This window comes from Cololabis saira, chromosome 11 (genome assembly GCF_033807715.1).
Source record: "Cololabis saira isolate AMF1-May2022 chromosome 11, fColSai1.1, whole genome shotgun sequence".
Classification (NCBI taxonomy): domain Eukaryota; kingdom Metazoa; phylum Chordata; class Actinopteri; order Beloniformes; family Belonidae; genus Cololabis; species Cololabis saira.
The window spans coordinates 18888867-18905935 of record NC_084597.1 but is presented as its reverse complement, the minus strand read 5'-3'; the positions used below and the strand labels follow the sequence as shown (position 1 = coordinate 18905935).

Sequence of the window (17069 nt, the reverse complement as noted above, 5' to 3'; positions counted from 1 at the left end):
TTTGAGAAAACAGTTGTGTCCTAGCAGTTTAAATTACAGCTTCACATGCAAAACTGTTGGTTTGTTTAATAAGCAACAAAAGCTGCTGGAATTAGTCAGCGAATGATGAATTTACTGCGCACAAGAGGTCTTGCTGTTTATTCTTGCTTTCTACCTGACAGAATAGTTAGATCGGACCGAAACCTTGAAGAAATCTGAAATCCGCTCGGGTAAAACATGGACTCTTGAACGCACAGTAATGAAAACGTGACAGAAATACAGTACGGTGCACAAACTTCAGAGATGGCGACAAACACATTTACGAAGGATGAGAGTGTGTAAGGTGACAGAGCATTACAAAAATAAATGGTTAAAACTGCAAAGTATTCAAAATGTTAATCTAAAAATGGAGAGAAATAACTACAGCAAAACTGAGGTGCTAATTGGAGTTAGGTCCAGTTTTAATGTCAGAGGCTTCCAAAAAAAAAAAAAGATTTTCAGGGGCTGAAAAGTGTTGATAGGATAGAAAACACAGAGGCGCTGCAACGGGGCAGACAACCCAGGCAATTGTCTAGGGCCCCGAGGGATGGCTGACGTCAACAAAAAATAATGGAACTTTAGACGTTGCAACGACAACGCGTCAGAAATGCCCCGTACGGGGCCCTCCCCAAGTTGTCACTGGATAGTTGATAGTAGGGGGCCCCGACAGATGGCTGACATCGCTCCATATCTGCGACACAGCTTGAAACCCCCCATAGACACTGCAATGACAGTCAAGAATCTCATGCACTAACAGAAAGTCACAATTCTTGCCTTAATCCAACCAATATCGAAGTTTTAAAAGCCATGTAGGCCTATACATCTTAGTCGGGCTGTAGTCAAACCAAACTGAATCTCTTGAGGTCAAACTTTTAGTGCCAGATAATGCGGTCCTAATCCGAGTTATTAATCATCCGAGCTACTGACTGCCCCTGGACCCCCCCTTCTGGAAGTGACGTGTCGCGGAAATAACAAAAGTCACGGGATCACAACAACACGGTACCAGAAGAAGAAGAGGGAGACTTTTCATGCATCCTACCTGCAACACGATCAGGCTTTTTATGCACACATTTTTTATTTACAGAGCTGCTGCATCATTAGCGTACATATTTTTGCATGTTGGTGTCCTTTGCGCTTGTTTATTACCGGTAATTGTACCAGAAAAACGCCAATTCGAAGGTGCTTGTGGCGCCACTGAGCGTTGCGGAGTCGAACGCACCTCACTCAATAATTGATTATCTTCTCGTGCATGTATACTTGGATTTCTCTGAACCTTCAGTTTAATCCTTAGCTAGACTGTTGCCAATAGCTTTATTTAGATGCACTGAGTGATTTACATTTGAAAAAAAGAAGCAAACATATCCCTCTGGGCTCATGAAAAGAAAAAAAAAACAAGATTAGGATGGAAAGAGGTCAGTGGAAAGTGGGAATGTTTAAGCTATGCGTGTTACATTATAAAAAAGTGCAGCTGCTAGTCATCCAACGAGCAAGTTTACTGAACGTTAAAGTCTGTGTAAAGTGAATTCAGCCATTTTCTTTTAAACACATTCATAGCAACATAATAAGTTAGCGGGTATGTAAAGTTTGCATTAAAATAGTTATGTTACTTATTATTTATATTATATCTTAATTGTTTAATAAAAGATTTTGTTACTGATCTGTGGTCCTGGACTCCATTCATCATGATTCTGGGGGGGGTCCATGGTCTCTCCTGCCTAGGGCCCCCATGGGGTCTGGAAACACCCCTGAGTAAATATAGCCATTGTTTCTAAAGTCTGGGTGAAAACCCATCATAGTCAATGAACGACTGAGGCCTGGAGTCCATGGACGTCACCAGGTCCTGAATTTACTCCCTGCATGGAGATGCTTCATCACACCTTCAGCTGCGGCTTGTTTCTGGATCTTTATGCCTTCGGTTTGGTCTCCAGTAACTGTAAAGCTGCTCTGTTGGGTTGAGATCAGACCACTGAAGAATACTCAATTTATTTTCCTTCAAAAAGTCTCCCTTTCTTTCCTCAGTAAATGCAGGCTCATCATCCATCTGCGTGTTGTTAACCTGTAATCATCAGGATTCTTCTCCCTACGTGGGCCGGCCGTCACATGATCAATAAACACCAGTGAACCCGCTCCACTAGCAACCCTACGTGCCTGTACTGCAGCACTGCCTCCACTGTGTTGACACGTGATGGGGTCTGATTATCCTTGATGCCTTTGTGTCATCTTCCCATCATGCCTGCATTGCCTCCTTCCTTCTCTTATCCTTCCTCCTTCCTTCCTTTTTATCCCTTCCTTATTTTTTCATTTTTCCTACTGGCCCATCCTTTCTTCCTTGTTTATTCCTTCCTTCTTCCCTTCCTTCCCACATCTCTGTCCCATTGCAAGTGTTTAAGATATAAGCTGTATTCATTTCAAAATGAAAAAAAAGATTTTGGTAAGAAAGTAAATAAATGAAATAACTTTCATCGATAACGTAATGAAGTATTCAGTCTAAGGCAGGGGTCGGCAACCCGCGGCTCTAGAGCTGCATGCGGCTCTTTAGCGCTAGTGGCTCCTGGAGCTTTTTCAAAAATGTTTGACCTTTTTTTTCTTCCTTTTTTTCTTCTTTTTTTTCCTTTTTTTCTTTTTTTTCTCTTTTTTACTCTTTTTTTTGTTCTTTTTTCTCTCCTTTTTTCATTTTTTAATTTTTTCTTCTTTTTTTCCTTTTGTCTCTTTTTTTCTTCCTTTTTCCTTTCCTTTTTAATCTCGACATTTCGACTTTCTTCTCGAAATTTTGACTTTTTTCTCGACATTTCGACTTTTTTCTCGAGATTGTACATTAATCTCGACATTTCGACTTTTTTCTCGACATTTCAACTTTTTTCTCAACTTGTACTTCAACATTAATCTCGAAATTTCGACATTTTTCTCGACATTTTGACTTTTTTCTCGAGAATTTCAACATTTTTCTCGAAGTGCATAATGAAAAAAAAAAAATCTCCCCCCAGTTCTAACTAATATAGAAACATGCAGCATGTGTTGCCTTCATTCTAAGGCTTATACAAAACTTTTAATTTTTTGCGGCTCCAGACATATTTGTTTTTTTGTGTTTTCGGTCCAATATGCCTCTTTCAACATTTTGGGTTGCCGATCCCTGGTCTAAGGAAAAATGATGAAGTGACGTCGTATCGTTGCAGGTTTGTCAGCAGCCAGCAGGGGGCAGAGAAGGACAGTCAGATTTCATCTCAAGTGTCTGCATGAACAGGTTCATGCAGACACTTTTGTCTCCTGATGCTGTTAATGCAGCGTCATGAAAGACTGTCACGTGATCAAGGAAGTGAAACCATTCCTGTACAACCAACAAAACCATCGAGGACAGCCTGTCAGCTTAGAAAATAATGGAAACTGCAAAAAAAAAAAAAATATATATATACAGTAGTCCAACAAATGACAATGACACCATGGCAAGTGTTGACGGGTAAAACCTTTCCTGGAACATACAGAAGCTTCAGATGCTGAATGTGCTCTCATCCTGTTACCTGGAAGCTGGATTTCAGTCTCTTCTGCTTAACCTGAAAGAATATTTGGCTTTTACGTTGCTATGACATAAGCAGGCCTTTGTTTATCTAAATCTGAATTATACATGCTTGAACTGAAACCCTCTTACGCACGCACGCATACATACGCACGCGCGCGCACACACACACACACACGCGCGCGCGCGCACACACACACACACACACACACACACACACACACACACACACACACACACACACACACACACACACACACGGTGAAAGCAGGATTTGCAAAGGAATGTCACACATGCAGTTTTCATCAACTGGAATGTGTAAATGCGCATCAAGAAAATGAAGATGTGTCTTGTATGTTACAGGTGCAGAGTTTTAACTAATGCCCTTTTGATTCTCCATCACTTTTACACCTCCAAATATCATAAATTGAAATCGTTCTAAGAATTTTAAAAGCAAGGAAAAATACTATACCTGAGAGTCCGTCAGTGATACATTTATTTAAATATTTTGCTTTAACCTGCAGCTACTTTTGTTTTAATCAGTCTTTAAATATGCATACAACAGATCAGACTGATTTTTGTGACGTGGTGATGTGAGCTGGACCCAAATATGGAAGATGTAAGACATGAATAACCAACGTGGGACATTTAATAAATGATTAAAGGTCCTGCCACATCTTCACCTTCACATTTGGAGGCGCAGTCCAGAAGAACTGATAAAAGCTGTAGATGGAAACACATGAACACAACATGTGATGAGAAATATGTTTCTAGCTTCTGTTTTACTCAAAATACAGGCTACAAACTCAAAGAAACAGTCATTGACATAAGAAGAAAAGATGCACAGGACTACACACACAAACACACACACACACACACACACACACACACACACACACACACACACACACATGCACGACAGGACACAGGTGGCAACAATCAAAGAGTTGCGTGAGTGAATCTCCATTGACCTCCATGTTAACTTGTTCTCACTTTACAGCTGTTATAAACACATCTAAGGACGTTGGGTCCATGATGGACTTATCCCCATGGAGTTTACATCCATCCTCACACCGCCACTTACATCTTTCAGCTATGCCAAACCCCACGGCACTGATTCATCCCCGCTATGCCCCTGTTACAACCACCCAAGGATGTACGGCGGGCAAAAGGGTTATGTTGCTCCAACCGGCATACCAGTCACACAGCACAGGCTGGTGTGAATAGAGGCCCTGCAGGGGTGGAACAATCCGGCTGTACAGACATACTCCCAGAAAGAGTCCTGGTACTTACACTTGACAGAGTCATGTGCCCATTTACAACCAGCAAATGTTTGCTTTTTTGGCTCCTTCTTCCAAGCTAACATGCAAGGTGATGCTCTGTGCACACTTTGTAGGACATTGTTTTGAAAGAAACCCAAAACAGGTAAGGAGGAGCAGTGTTTACAGACTCTGCAATGATGTCCTCTTGTGTCCTAGCTACGACCTGATGCACCGGGATTTAGGCTGCATCATCAGCATGTGGTGGCATAAACAAACAAAAAGTGAGAATGAGCCGCTCAGTGGTAGCTTTTATGTGTGCTGAAAATGCTTAATTAAAAAAAAGTAAAACGTGTTCCCGGTCACACTTCAGGAGAAGAGAGCAGCTTTGGATGTCAGTTTTGCAAACGAGAGCGTGGTACACCCAGTACTCGAGTTGTAAAAAAAATTCAGGGGGGATGGTGGATTTTATCATATGGGGACAGATAATTTGTGCTGATTACAAATAATATAATATATTACAAATAATAGCACTGACCAAAACACCGGCAGAAATACTGCAGGAATGACATAGCAGCAGTTAAATGCAGCCTTCTGTAAGCTTTAAATATCCATTGGGCTTACATCAAATACATCAAAACACAACAATAAAAAACAGTTTTCTGAACTTATCAATATGACTCTGTCCTTCACAGGATAAGTAAAATGGATCACTGCAAAAACGCAAAATCTTAACAAGAATATTTGTTTTATTTCTAGTTAAACTGTCTCATTTTAGTAAAAAAATCTCATTACACTTAAAACAAGACTAATCACTGGAAAAAACAACAATTTTCACCAGTTTCAAGTAGATTTTCAGTAGTAGTAGTAGAAAAGTAGAAAAATCTGCCAGTGGGACAAGATTTTTTTTGCTTGTAATGAGAAGATAAATCTTGTCCCACTAGCAGATTTTCTTACTTATTTCAAGTGAAAATTTACTTGAAACAGGTGAAAATTGTCAAATAAGTTATTTTTCTGGTGATGACTCTAAATGTTGAAATAGCAGTAATAGCATTCATTGATGAAATGACATAAGGGATGGAAAGGGGGGATGGCAGTTTTACAGGGGGGATGATTTTGACCGTTTTTATTTCAGGGGGAATGCCATCCCCCCTCATCCCCCCTCAACTCGAGTACTGGGTACACCGCCAAGGGACCCAAACATTGTGTGACAACTTGTAACATCTTCGTAGTGTTAACTTCTGTTACCACAACTGCACCAAACCCAATTATTTGTCAGTCTTTGGAAGCTTAGTTTATTTGTTTCCCTCCTTCTCTCATTCTGTTGAAGGAACTGCGTCCAGTCGCATTAATACATCATTTCAAGTTGCATTTTATTCGGCAGGTCAGTAGGGGCAGTCGTAGGATCTCTGCCTCTGTCAGTGTTACGACCCAGCTCGGCCAGAGTTGGGCTGTCGAAACAAAGGGAATCACAGGAGTTTAGAGCCAGTGGGTAATGTATTTAAACAGAGTTGGGGGTTGAGATGCTGCTCAACATAGAAACACATTAAAAGTCACCATCTGAAAACAAGCCAGTTACTCAAGGATCCCGAAGTGACAAAAACATTGGTCTTTTGAATACAAAAAGGGAGCAGCACCATAAACTAAGTACAACCAGCAAACCATAGACATATATAAAGGCTAGATGACTCGTCCGCGCTGCTGCGACGTCGTCACACGGCGGCCATCTTGCCACAGGAGACTCGCTCACTCATAACATTGTGTTTAATGGTGCATGTTCTGCAAAACAACCTTAACTTGCTCAAATCTCAACAGATTTTCCAACAGTTTGGTTTGTTATGAACGTCAGAGATGTAGTTATAACACTGCATACTTGTGAATAATTATAAACATTGAAAAACGTACTTTTATATGAAAATAACCAGAAACAGATAGCCATGACATGGTATTTATATTAAATCAATATTTCTATAGTATTCTTAGTAATATTTATATTTACATTATAACATAAATACATATATTATTACCTTATAACATGTTTATATATTATTACATTATGATGTATTTATATCATACATGTGTGTACACATGTTATAATGTCATGATATAAATACATCATAATGTAATAATATATAAACATGTTATAATGTCATATACATACAGAGGTGGACAGAGTACTCGACCCCAGTACTTGAGTAAGAGTACAAATACTACTGGTCAAAATTTACTCCGTTACAAGTAAAAGTAGCTCAGTCAAAATATTACTCGAGTAAGAGTAGAAAAGTACTTGCTTTTAAAGGTACTTAAGTATCCAAAAGTAAATGCTTTTAAATTTACTTTAAGTAAAAGTAAGAGTAAGAGTAAATTTCTTATTTTCCACATCAGTAAATTACTATATTTTTTCTAAATTAATTTAAGGATCTTTTAACTCTTGTTTCTGAGAATTAACTCTTTGAAACCAGCTGCACTGATGTGCTGCTTTTAGAACCACAATGTTATATAAAACCTGCACAAACACCAAAAACAAATCAAATGAATGGGATCATAAGAGGACAGCAGATGATGCAGAGTTTATTAACAATCATGAACTGAAACCAAATGAACCTGCACCATCCCACTAAGTCTGGATCCCCCTCAAAGACCACTGCTTTACAAAAAACTACATCTCTGCTTTCAATAACTCAATGTTGAAGTCACTTAACTTTACAAGGAGGACATGTACCAGTACAATATAGCAATATAGAGCATAACAAACTGTCTCCCCATGTCTGTCTTGGCTGTCTCTGTGCCTGTCTCCCAATATCCGTCTAAAAATAGGATTTTAGGGAAGAAGAAAAAAGAGCAGACCTGAAAGTAACCAGTACTTTTCAGCCTTCCTAGAAATTTACTCGAGTAAAAGTAAAAATATTTGTCTTGAAAATGTATTCAAGTAAGAGTAATAAGTACCAAAGAAATCTAATACTCAAGTAAAGTACAAATCCTCTGGATATGTACTTAAGTACAGTACTCAAGTAAATTTACTCCGTTACTGTCCACCACTGTATACATACATGTTATAATGTAATAATAATAATAATTATATATATATATATATATATATATATATATATATATATATATATATATATATATATATATATATATATATATATATATATATATATATATATATATATATACACACATGTTATATGGTAATAATATATATGTATATATAAATATTACTAAGAATACTATAGAAATATTGATTTAATATAAATACCATGTCATAGCTATCTGTTTCTGGTTATTTTCATATAAATGTGTGACGACGTCGCAGCAGCGCGGACGAGTCATCTAGCCTTTATATATGTCTATGCAGCAAACAGTTGCCTCCCGAATGAAGGTAATAGGTGTCTTTTAGTTCCTGGTGGTCTGGATCTGGAGCTGTGATTGGATGGGCTGCAACCAGTGGGGAAGGCAGAGATAAAGCCGTGTGTGGACCTGGGCCAATCCTCCCCAAGCAGCGACAATCAGGGTTTCATCAAAGAAAACAAGAAACAGCTGGGGTTAATAGAGGCAGCCTTAACACAGATTACATCTGTTTTTGGTCGTCAGTAGGCACCATCCGTCGCTTTTTCATCTGAGACAACTGAAATCCCACATTGTGAACCCGGCCTAAGACAGAGCTGTGTGGACTGTATTTTCTAACTACTTGAACCTGTACAAGGTAAAATGTATTAAATCAGATTAATGCTGTGTGGATACTTCAGTCGTAGCTGGATTAAATGGACATGCATCGTATTACCGGCAGTCTGGTAGCCTTCATGTGCCCTGTAGCAGCTGGAATATGACCATCCTATAACTCAAATGAGCACCCTAATTGATTGTGTTTTATTTAGAGGAAAGTCTTTGGGTATGTTCAGAGATGGTTGACGGATCAGTTTTCCAGGAAATTAAGTTATAAAAGTTATAGAGATTCTCTCAATTTAGGTCAAGATTTTTCTCATTTCAGGAACTCAATCTTGTGTGACAGTACAGTCAGTTTTCCCCAATTTGTATGTAAAATATGGAGAAAATAAGATAATTTAAGAGATGGAAAGGAAGGAGATAGCACTGAAGCCTTTTAAAACTTTTTTAAACTTTGACTTTTACATCTACCTCTCAGTGTATTCTCTGAGCACCAAAGTGCATCATCAGTACGGCGTGGCAGTTTATGATGTGATAAGAAATGCAATTTTCTTATTAAAAAAAACATGGAGGCAGATGGGGTTCTACAAGATTCACGTTTACACCAACATGCAACTTGCAGTGAATGAAGGCAGTTTGTCAGTGTCAGGAGGGAGCAGATACAAGGCTCCCACAGTCCAGGCACGGCGCTTGGCTCTGGATCCTGTGAGGCAGCATGGTCTGAATATGTATTATCGGATGTAGTGTTATCTGCACGAGATTCATCTTGTGGTTAGGCTACCAACAGCCATGCATTTCCATCTGCAAAGATTAATACATCTCTTTGTGAAACTCAGGAGAGTAAACAGAAATTCAACAAGCTTCAACCTTTCTGCTAAACATTTTCTATGAGCAGGCAGGTTTAACAAAAGGAGGATGGGTTAGCGCAACAGAAACGTGGAGATTTAGCCACATCAGAGGGCAGCGTTTCCCAGTCCTGGTCCTCATAACTCCCTGTCCTGCATGTTTTAGATGTTTCCCTGCTTTAGCAAGCACTGATACAAATCATTTATCTGTGATTTTTGAAGACCTTGAGGACAAGCTGATGACCATTAATTAGAATTAGGTGTGTTGATTCAAAACCACACCTAAAAGATGCAGGACAGGGGGTCCTGGGGACCAGGACTGGGAAACACTGACATAAATCATCATCTGCTCTCTATGTTCCTCTGTAAAAAAAAAAAAATCATGCTTTTTTTTTAAGCTGGAGTGTGTAGATTTTAATCACATCTAGTCAAGTTGAAGATGAACAGTTCCTGTATGCTTCAACACATGTTTAAGAAACTACATTTGAAGTTTGAAGTAAACTCTGATCAAGAGCAGGTTAAATTGAATTAGAACCACCCAAACCCTTCTTTTTCACAAGCTAGTTCAACTTAATCAGACAACTGATCATATAACAACACGCATTTTAGGGATTTCTGAATGATGGAATGTCACATTTGTGTCAGCACTCGTGACACCTTGATGGTTTTTAAAGAACTTCTCTTTAGCATTTATCAGTGTGACTGGGTGAAGTCATGAATACAACTGTTACGTTGAGTTTCCTGTCTGAAATGTGTTTATCTACTTCGTGTTCAACCATTTCAAGTTACTTTTTTATCTTCGCCACCAGGACAGCACCGACAGTGAATATCATGAATATTGACAACAATATACTACATTCATACAAAACAGTCGTTTTATATTTGAATTCATCTACACCTTCACTTGCTCTTCAATTTTCTCCGTCAACTGTCTTTCCTTTGCTGCAGCAGCCGTGTTGCTTTTTTTTTTGTCTGGATATGTGATTATATTCATTATATGATTGAACTAATGTTTAGTTCTAATGGACTAAAACTTCAGCTCTCTACGTGTTGCCATGGTGAATCACGGTATCGGAGCACCACTGATGATGGCTTTTTATTGTGGCAGTAACTCAGAGTACTGAGTATTCAGAAGTGACTAAACCAACTATAGACACCTTTGCTGAAACCGAGAACTCTGGGTTTATTGAGTCGGAGTTTGTTGAACCTCCATTATGAAACAGGCCCCAGGAATCCAAAAAGTAAATCCAAAACACCTCCAAAAAAAAAAAGAGAAAAGAAAATCCAAAATGAGGGAAAACCAGAGAGCCAGAAAACACACAAGCAAGGAGGACAACCACATGTTGAAAAACAGACGAACCAGCTGGGATGAAGGAAAAATCAAGACAGGATACAATCACAGGGCTGATGAGACGCGGAAGCAAACAATAACGGACCAAGGAAAGAATACAGAACAAGACAAAGACAGACCTAAAGTTAAACAGGAAGAGAAGTGAACAGAAACACTGGCAAGAAAAGGACAGAGGCAAGAAAACAAGACAAGGCCCAAGAACACCAACATTAAAGCCAAACCAGATCCGAATAGAAACACGAAAACTAAAAGTATAACACAAAACCCTAAACCAGGGGTCGGCAAGTAAGTTTGGCCTCGGGCCAAATTTTTTCGGAGCAACTGAATGGCGGGCCAGAACATCACATCAATCAGGCGAAACATGTTTTTTTTCTACTAAACAAAACTTTTTCCCCCTTATCTATAGGCTACTAGTATTATTATACTATTATATCTTGTACAAAAAAGTAATTTAAGAAAGTCATTAGTTTAAATAAAGTAACTTGAATTTGCTACAGACTGTTATTAGTGTGCTATTACTGCTTTAGCGCTACTCTGTGGCTGCGTTATGAAACCATAAGTAACTTGGTGATAATCAGAGTCTGCGGCAGAACAGATCTAATTGGGGGGCACATAATAACCAGCGGGGGGGCACAAACTGCCGTTCAAGAACGCAATATGATGTAAATGCTTAATATGAGTTTGCCATCAACGATCACAGCAAACCAGTTTCAATTACACAACATACTGCAAAATCTCTTTTTAATACACACACACACAAGTGTATTGTGCACCCAAACTGCAAAAAAAAAAAAAAAAAAACAACGACGTACAGACCACGTCTCTCCCTCCCTCCCTCGCCCTCTCCATCTCTCTCTCATACAACGCATACCAAATGTGAACGGTGAATCTCCAAATTTAATTTGACGAAATTAGACAGACCCAAACATTCCACATTTGGGTAATAATAAACGCCAAGGCTGGCGCCATGAAGTCAATTAAATGCATGTCTCACCTTTAGAAGAGTTGCACATCTTAATTTTCCTATTTCACCATAGATCACACTTTGGGAAGCCTTCTTTATATTTTAGCGTTATTTCCGCGTAGATAAGAGTGAGTTTGATGCTCCTTAACAAGTTTTGTTGCTCCCGGTGGCTGAACACCTGTGTGTCAGTATCATGGATCTATTAATAGTATCAGCGCTGACAGACTGCAGCTTCGCCTGATTTATGGTTCTGCGTCACACCAACGCAGAGCCGACGGCGTAGAGTACGCGGCGACGCACACCGCACCGCGACACTACGCGTCGGCTACGCCGTCGTTTTAACGCGGAACCATAAATCAGGCGAAGCTGCAGTCTGTCAGCGCTGATACTATTAATAGATCGATGATACTGACACACAGGTGTCCAGCACATCTGCCGTGAAAAGCACCCCCTCGTCGCGGGAACGCACAGAGACATTAGCAACCATTGCTAGTTATAAGACAAAATGTCACTGTCCAAAGGATTGAAGAGGAAAGTTGACAGCGAGGGTAGGACGTACAAAGAAGAGTGGAAAGAGAAGTATGCTTTCATCCTACCTGAGTTTATAAATGCCAAGCCTGTGTGTCTCATCTGCAACGAAGTTGTTGCAGTTTGCAAAGAATACAACATCCGACGGCACCACGACACAAAGCATGGCACCTTCAAAGTGGCCTATCCGCTCCAGACAGGGACAAGGAGGCACAAACTTGAAGCTCTGACAGCCAGTTATGCGCACAGCAGCAAGATCCTGGTACGAGGCCTCACAGCGCAACAAAAAGTGACAAGTGCGTCCCTTAAAGCAGCATGGGTGCTCGCCCGGCACAACAGACCATTCACTGACGCAGAGATTTTTAAAGAGGTAATGGTGGCAGTTTTGGAGGAGCTGGCTACTGATAAATCAATGGATGGCGTGATTGCCTCGGTGAAACAGGTGCCTCTCTCTGCGAGGTCCGCTACCCGGCGCATAGACGCACTGTCGGATGCTGTGCATGGAGTCATTCTCAGTGGTCTGAGTCAGGCCAATTACTTTTCTCTGGCCATTGATGAGAGCACAGACAACACAGATGTAAGCCAGATGTGTGTCTATGTGAGATATTTTGATGGGAAGGAGTTCAGGGAGGAGTTGCTGTCTTTAATTCCATTAGAGGGGAACACCACCGGAGAAATTATATTTAACAAACTGGAGGAAGTCTTCAGGCTGCATTCATTGTCCTTTGAGAAAATCAACCTCATCGTGACAGACGGGGCACCGGCCATGCTTGGAAAGCACAGAGGTCTGGTGAGCAGACTGAAGGAGATCGCGCCCCAAACGCACGGATTGCATTGCCTCATTCACCAGAGTGTCCTGTGCGCCAGGCTCAGTGGGGAGCTAAAGGGGGTCATGGATAAAGTGATGCGCATCATTAATTTTATCAGGGGTACATCAAGCACTCAGCACCGTCTTTTCAGACAACTTGTGTCTGAATCAGAGGATGCCACTCACGATGACCTGCTGCTCCACAACGACGTGCGCTGGTTGAGTAAAGGCAAAGCGCTGGAGCGCTTCTGTGCGCTACTGGATGAGGTAAAGGCATTCCTGAGATTAAGCAAGATGCGAGCTGCAGACGACCACCTTGCCTTTCTCCAAGATGAAATGTCCATGTCCAATGTAGCATTTTTAACAGATATTTTTGGCCATCTGAACCAGCTTAACCTGCAGCTACAGGGGAGAGGCAAAACCATAGTGGACATGGTTGAAAAGATGGAATCATTCACCAGGAAACTGGAGTTGTTCCAGTCAGACCTATCAACTGGCAGGCTCCTGCACTTCAATACACTAAAATCACAGGTGCGGGGAGAAGTGACAGGACTGATGGTGGATTTCATCCAACAGCTACGGGCCAACTTCAAGTCCAGGTTTGAGGACTACTCCATCCCGAGGGACATCGTCGCTTTTGTCCGTGACCCTCTCACTGTCCGAAGTGCGGATTTCTCCTCCCTGGCTAAAGAAACCATCCCATTGTTGGATGAGGCCGCATTTCAAATGGAGCTTATTGATTTCCAAACAACCTCCCTCGTCAGTGATGCGCTCAAAAGTGCGCAATCGGTGGATGACTTTTGGATGACATGCTCAGATGAGTACAGCTGGATCAAAAAACTCGCATTTTATGTGCTGACGATGTTTCCCTCCACCTACACATGCGAGTCGGCCTTTTCGTCTATGAATGCCATTAAGACGCACGAGAGGAACCGCCTGACGCACAAAAATCTGGAGAACTGCTTGCGGGTTAAAGTCACATCCATATCTCCAGACATCCAAAAGATCGTGACTGAAGGGAGATGCCAGTTTTCCCATTAAGTGAGTAATCTTTTAAGACTGCCATTACTGTTTTTATTAGATATATTCATTGTTGCTTTATTTTATTTAAATAGTAATTTATTTTCGCTTTCTCCTTTTCTTTTTTTTGCTCTGTAATTTCAGAAGCGCATACGTCCCACGTTCCCATCCGGTGTGCGTCCGGAATCAAGAAGATTCTACGTTTATTTTATCTTTTCTAAATAAAGGCTTTGAATTCTCTATGAAATTGTCGTTTTTGTGATAGTAAATAATAATAAAAAAAAAAAAAAATTAAAAATTAAAAAAAATATTTATCAGATTTTCAATGTCATCTGGCGGGCCAGATATTATTGGAGGCGGGCCAATTTTGGCCCGCGGGCCGCCAGTTGCCGACCAATGCCCTAAACCATGACAAACCTAATGGCATACCCTAGTTGATGTAAGCTACAAAAAAATGTTGCTCAGAGAAGAAAGGAGGAGGAGAAGGCTGATTTGTGGTTTCATATTTATGAACAATGTTAAAATCTCAATAGACAAAGCTCATAAGGAAGTAATTTCATCTTGACGAATCAATCCCTTGCAGTTGCAGAACTAAGTAGCCTGATAGCAAAAAGCAGCCACGAGAGAGACCTGCTTTGTGAGCGAGATCAGGATAATAGTATGGTAAGCCAAAAGGGGCAAAGATCACTGATCACGTGCAACTGTACCTGCTACTGAGTATCAGTCCATGTTTGTGGGACACAGCCAGGAGTTTCTGCTTGACCACTGCTGAACCCCACCTTTACTGTACCTGCTCAGGTAACTGATGGATTTCTGCTAAATGAAGACTATCTGTCTGATTTTGGACAGTTGTGAAGTCGAGAACAATGGGTCCACATCTATCTAGGGAGTACTGCTGCATTTAAACGAAAGGGAACTGGATTCCAGCAGACTTGCATGAGCCAGTATAGGATGAAGAGGTTTAAATTGATTTGCAGGAAGCCCAATGTTGCAGCCCCTTTTTAGATGAAAAAGCAGAGCTGACAGTAAATCATTGCTGAGCTTTGGCATTAAATCAAGTTGGTAAGGTTTAGGCACTAAAACTACTCAGCTAAGTTTAGGCAACACAACAACTACCATGAAAACATCATGTTTAAGATTATCCCACAATTAATACAAAATAGTGTTCACCTACCATTCAAGGTTGTCGTGGTAACCTGTTCTGTATTTAGGTTAAATGCTCCTGACCAAGCAGAACTACATGAATATTAGGGATAGCTTATTATCAAATTTAAAGTTGTCTTTTTTTCAAAAGAAGCAGTTTGGTTGTCCAGAGATGTCTGGATGATGTCACTCTCACTCATCTCACTCACTCATCTTCTCCCGCTTTATCTGTTCCCGGGTCGCGGGGGCAGCAGCCTCAGCAGAGATGCCCAGACTTCCCTCACCCCAGACACTTCCTCCAGCTGTTCCGGGGGGAGTCCGAGGCGTTCCCAGGCCAGCCGAGAGACATAGTCTCTCCAGCGTGTCCTGGGTCTTCCCCAGGGTCTCCTCCCGGTGGGACATGCCTGGAACACCTCCCTAGGGAGGCGTCCAGGAGGATCCGGTACAGATGCTGCTCCTTCAATGTGAAGGAGCAGCGGCTCGACTCCGAGCTCCTCCCGGGTGACCGAACTCCTCACCCTATCTCTAAGTGAGCGTCCAGCCACCCTGCGGAGGAAACTCATCTCGGCCGCTTGTATCCGCGATCTTGTCCTTTCGGTCACTACCCAAAGTTCATGACCATAGGTGAGGGTAGGTGTGTAGATTGACCGGTAAATCGAGAGCTTTGCCTTTCGACTCAGCTCCTTCTTCACCACGACGGTCCGGTACATCGACCGCATAACTGCGGACGCTGCACCGATCCGTCTGTCAATCTCACGCTCCATCGTTCCCTCACTCGTGAACAAGATCCTGAGATACTAGAACTCCTCCACCTGAGGCAGGACTTCTCCACCCACCCGGAGGAGGCACGCCACCCTTTCCCGGTGGAGAACGATGGCCTCGGTCTTGGAGGTGCTGATTCTCATCCCTGCCGCGTCGCACTCGGCCTCAAACCGCCCCAGCACATGCTGAAGGTCCCGGTCCGATGAAGCCAACAGGACAACATTATCTGCAAAAAGCAGAGATGAAATCTTGTGGTTCCCAAACCGGATCCCCTCCGGCCCCTGGCTGTGCCTAGAAATCCTGTCCATAAAAATTATGAACAGGACCGGTGACAAAGGGCAGCCCTGCCGGAGTCCAACATGCACTGGGAACAAGTCTGACTTACTGCCGGCAATGCGAACCAAGCTCCTGCTTCGATCATACAGAGACCGGACAGCCCTTAGTAGAGGGCCCCGGACTCCATACTCACTCAGCACCCCCCACAGAATGGCACGAGGGACACGGTCAAATGCCTTCTCCAGATCCACAAAACACATGTAGACTGGTTGGGCAAATTCCCATGAACCCTCGAGCACCCTGCAGAGGGTATAGAGCTGGTCCAGTGTTCCACGACCGGGACGAAAACCGCATTGTTCCTCCTGAATCCGATGATGTCACGTCTGTTGATATTTTTAACAAAACAATAAAACACAAAAAAGTGGCTCCTCCCTCCAACAGTGCCTGATGAATGACGCCCCATCATGAATTCTGCTCCCACTCAGTTTCCAGTTGTAGGAGCAAGGCCTGTGCATGAAAATGGCATAGTTGAAAAAGTGTTGAGGAATTGCGTGGAAATACTTATTCTACCTTTTTTAAGTTGAGATAAAATTAGAAGGAAAAAATATCTTGTTCATACTCACTTATAGGGATATGCTCTGTTTGAACAGCAGTAAAAATGGTAATTTAGATAGAAATCCTTATGGTCATGTCTCTGTACGTCAAATATAAAGTGCTACAAAAATGACAAAAATGTCGAAAACCTAAACCCGCAGAACAGCCCTTTACCTTCCCGCTGCCAATCTATGTTCTGTTCTCTGTGTGTTTCACCTTTATGAACGGCATGTTTATGGCGATACATATATTTAAAGTGGCCGTCAGGTATATTGACTTAAACCTATTACTTTTGCAGTGAGATTTTGCTCAGAATATATA

General features: G+C 41.5%; 1 protein-coding gene across 1 annotated transcript; it reads left to right on the top strand.

Annotated features, from left to right (window-relative positions):
- Nucleotides 1-12122: 12122 nt before the first annotated feature.
- LOC133454433 (SCAN domain-containing protein 3-like) lies at nucleotides 12123-13994 on the top strand. Its single transcript, XM_061733165.1, has one exon. The coding sequence runs from the start codon at nucleotides 12123-12125 to the stop codon at nucleotides 13992-13994; it is 1872 nt and encodes a 623-aa protein (XP_061589149.1).
- Nucleotides 13995-17069: the final 3075 nt, after the last annotated feature.

What these genes read in the sequence shown, in the direction of transcription:
- LOC133454433 (XM_061733165.1), top strand. Translation starts at nt 12,123, where the DNA reads ATGTCACTGTCCAAAGGATTGAAGAGGAAAGTTGACAGCGAGGGTAGG.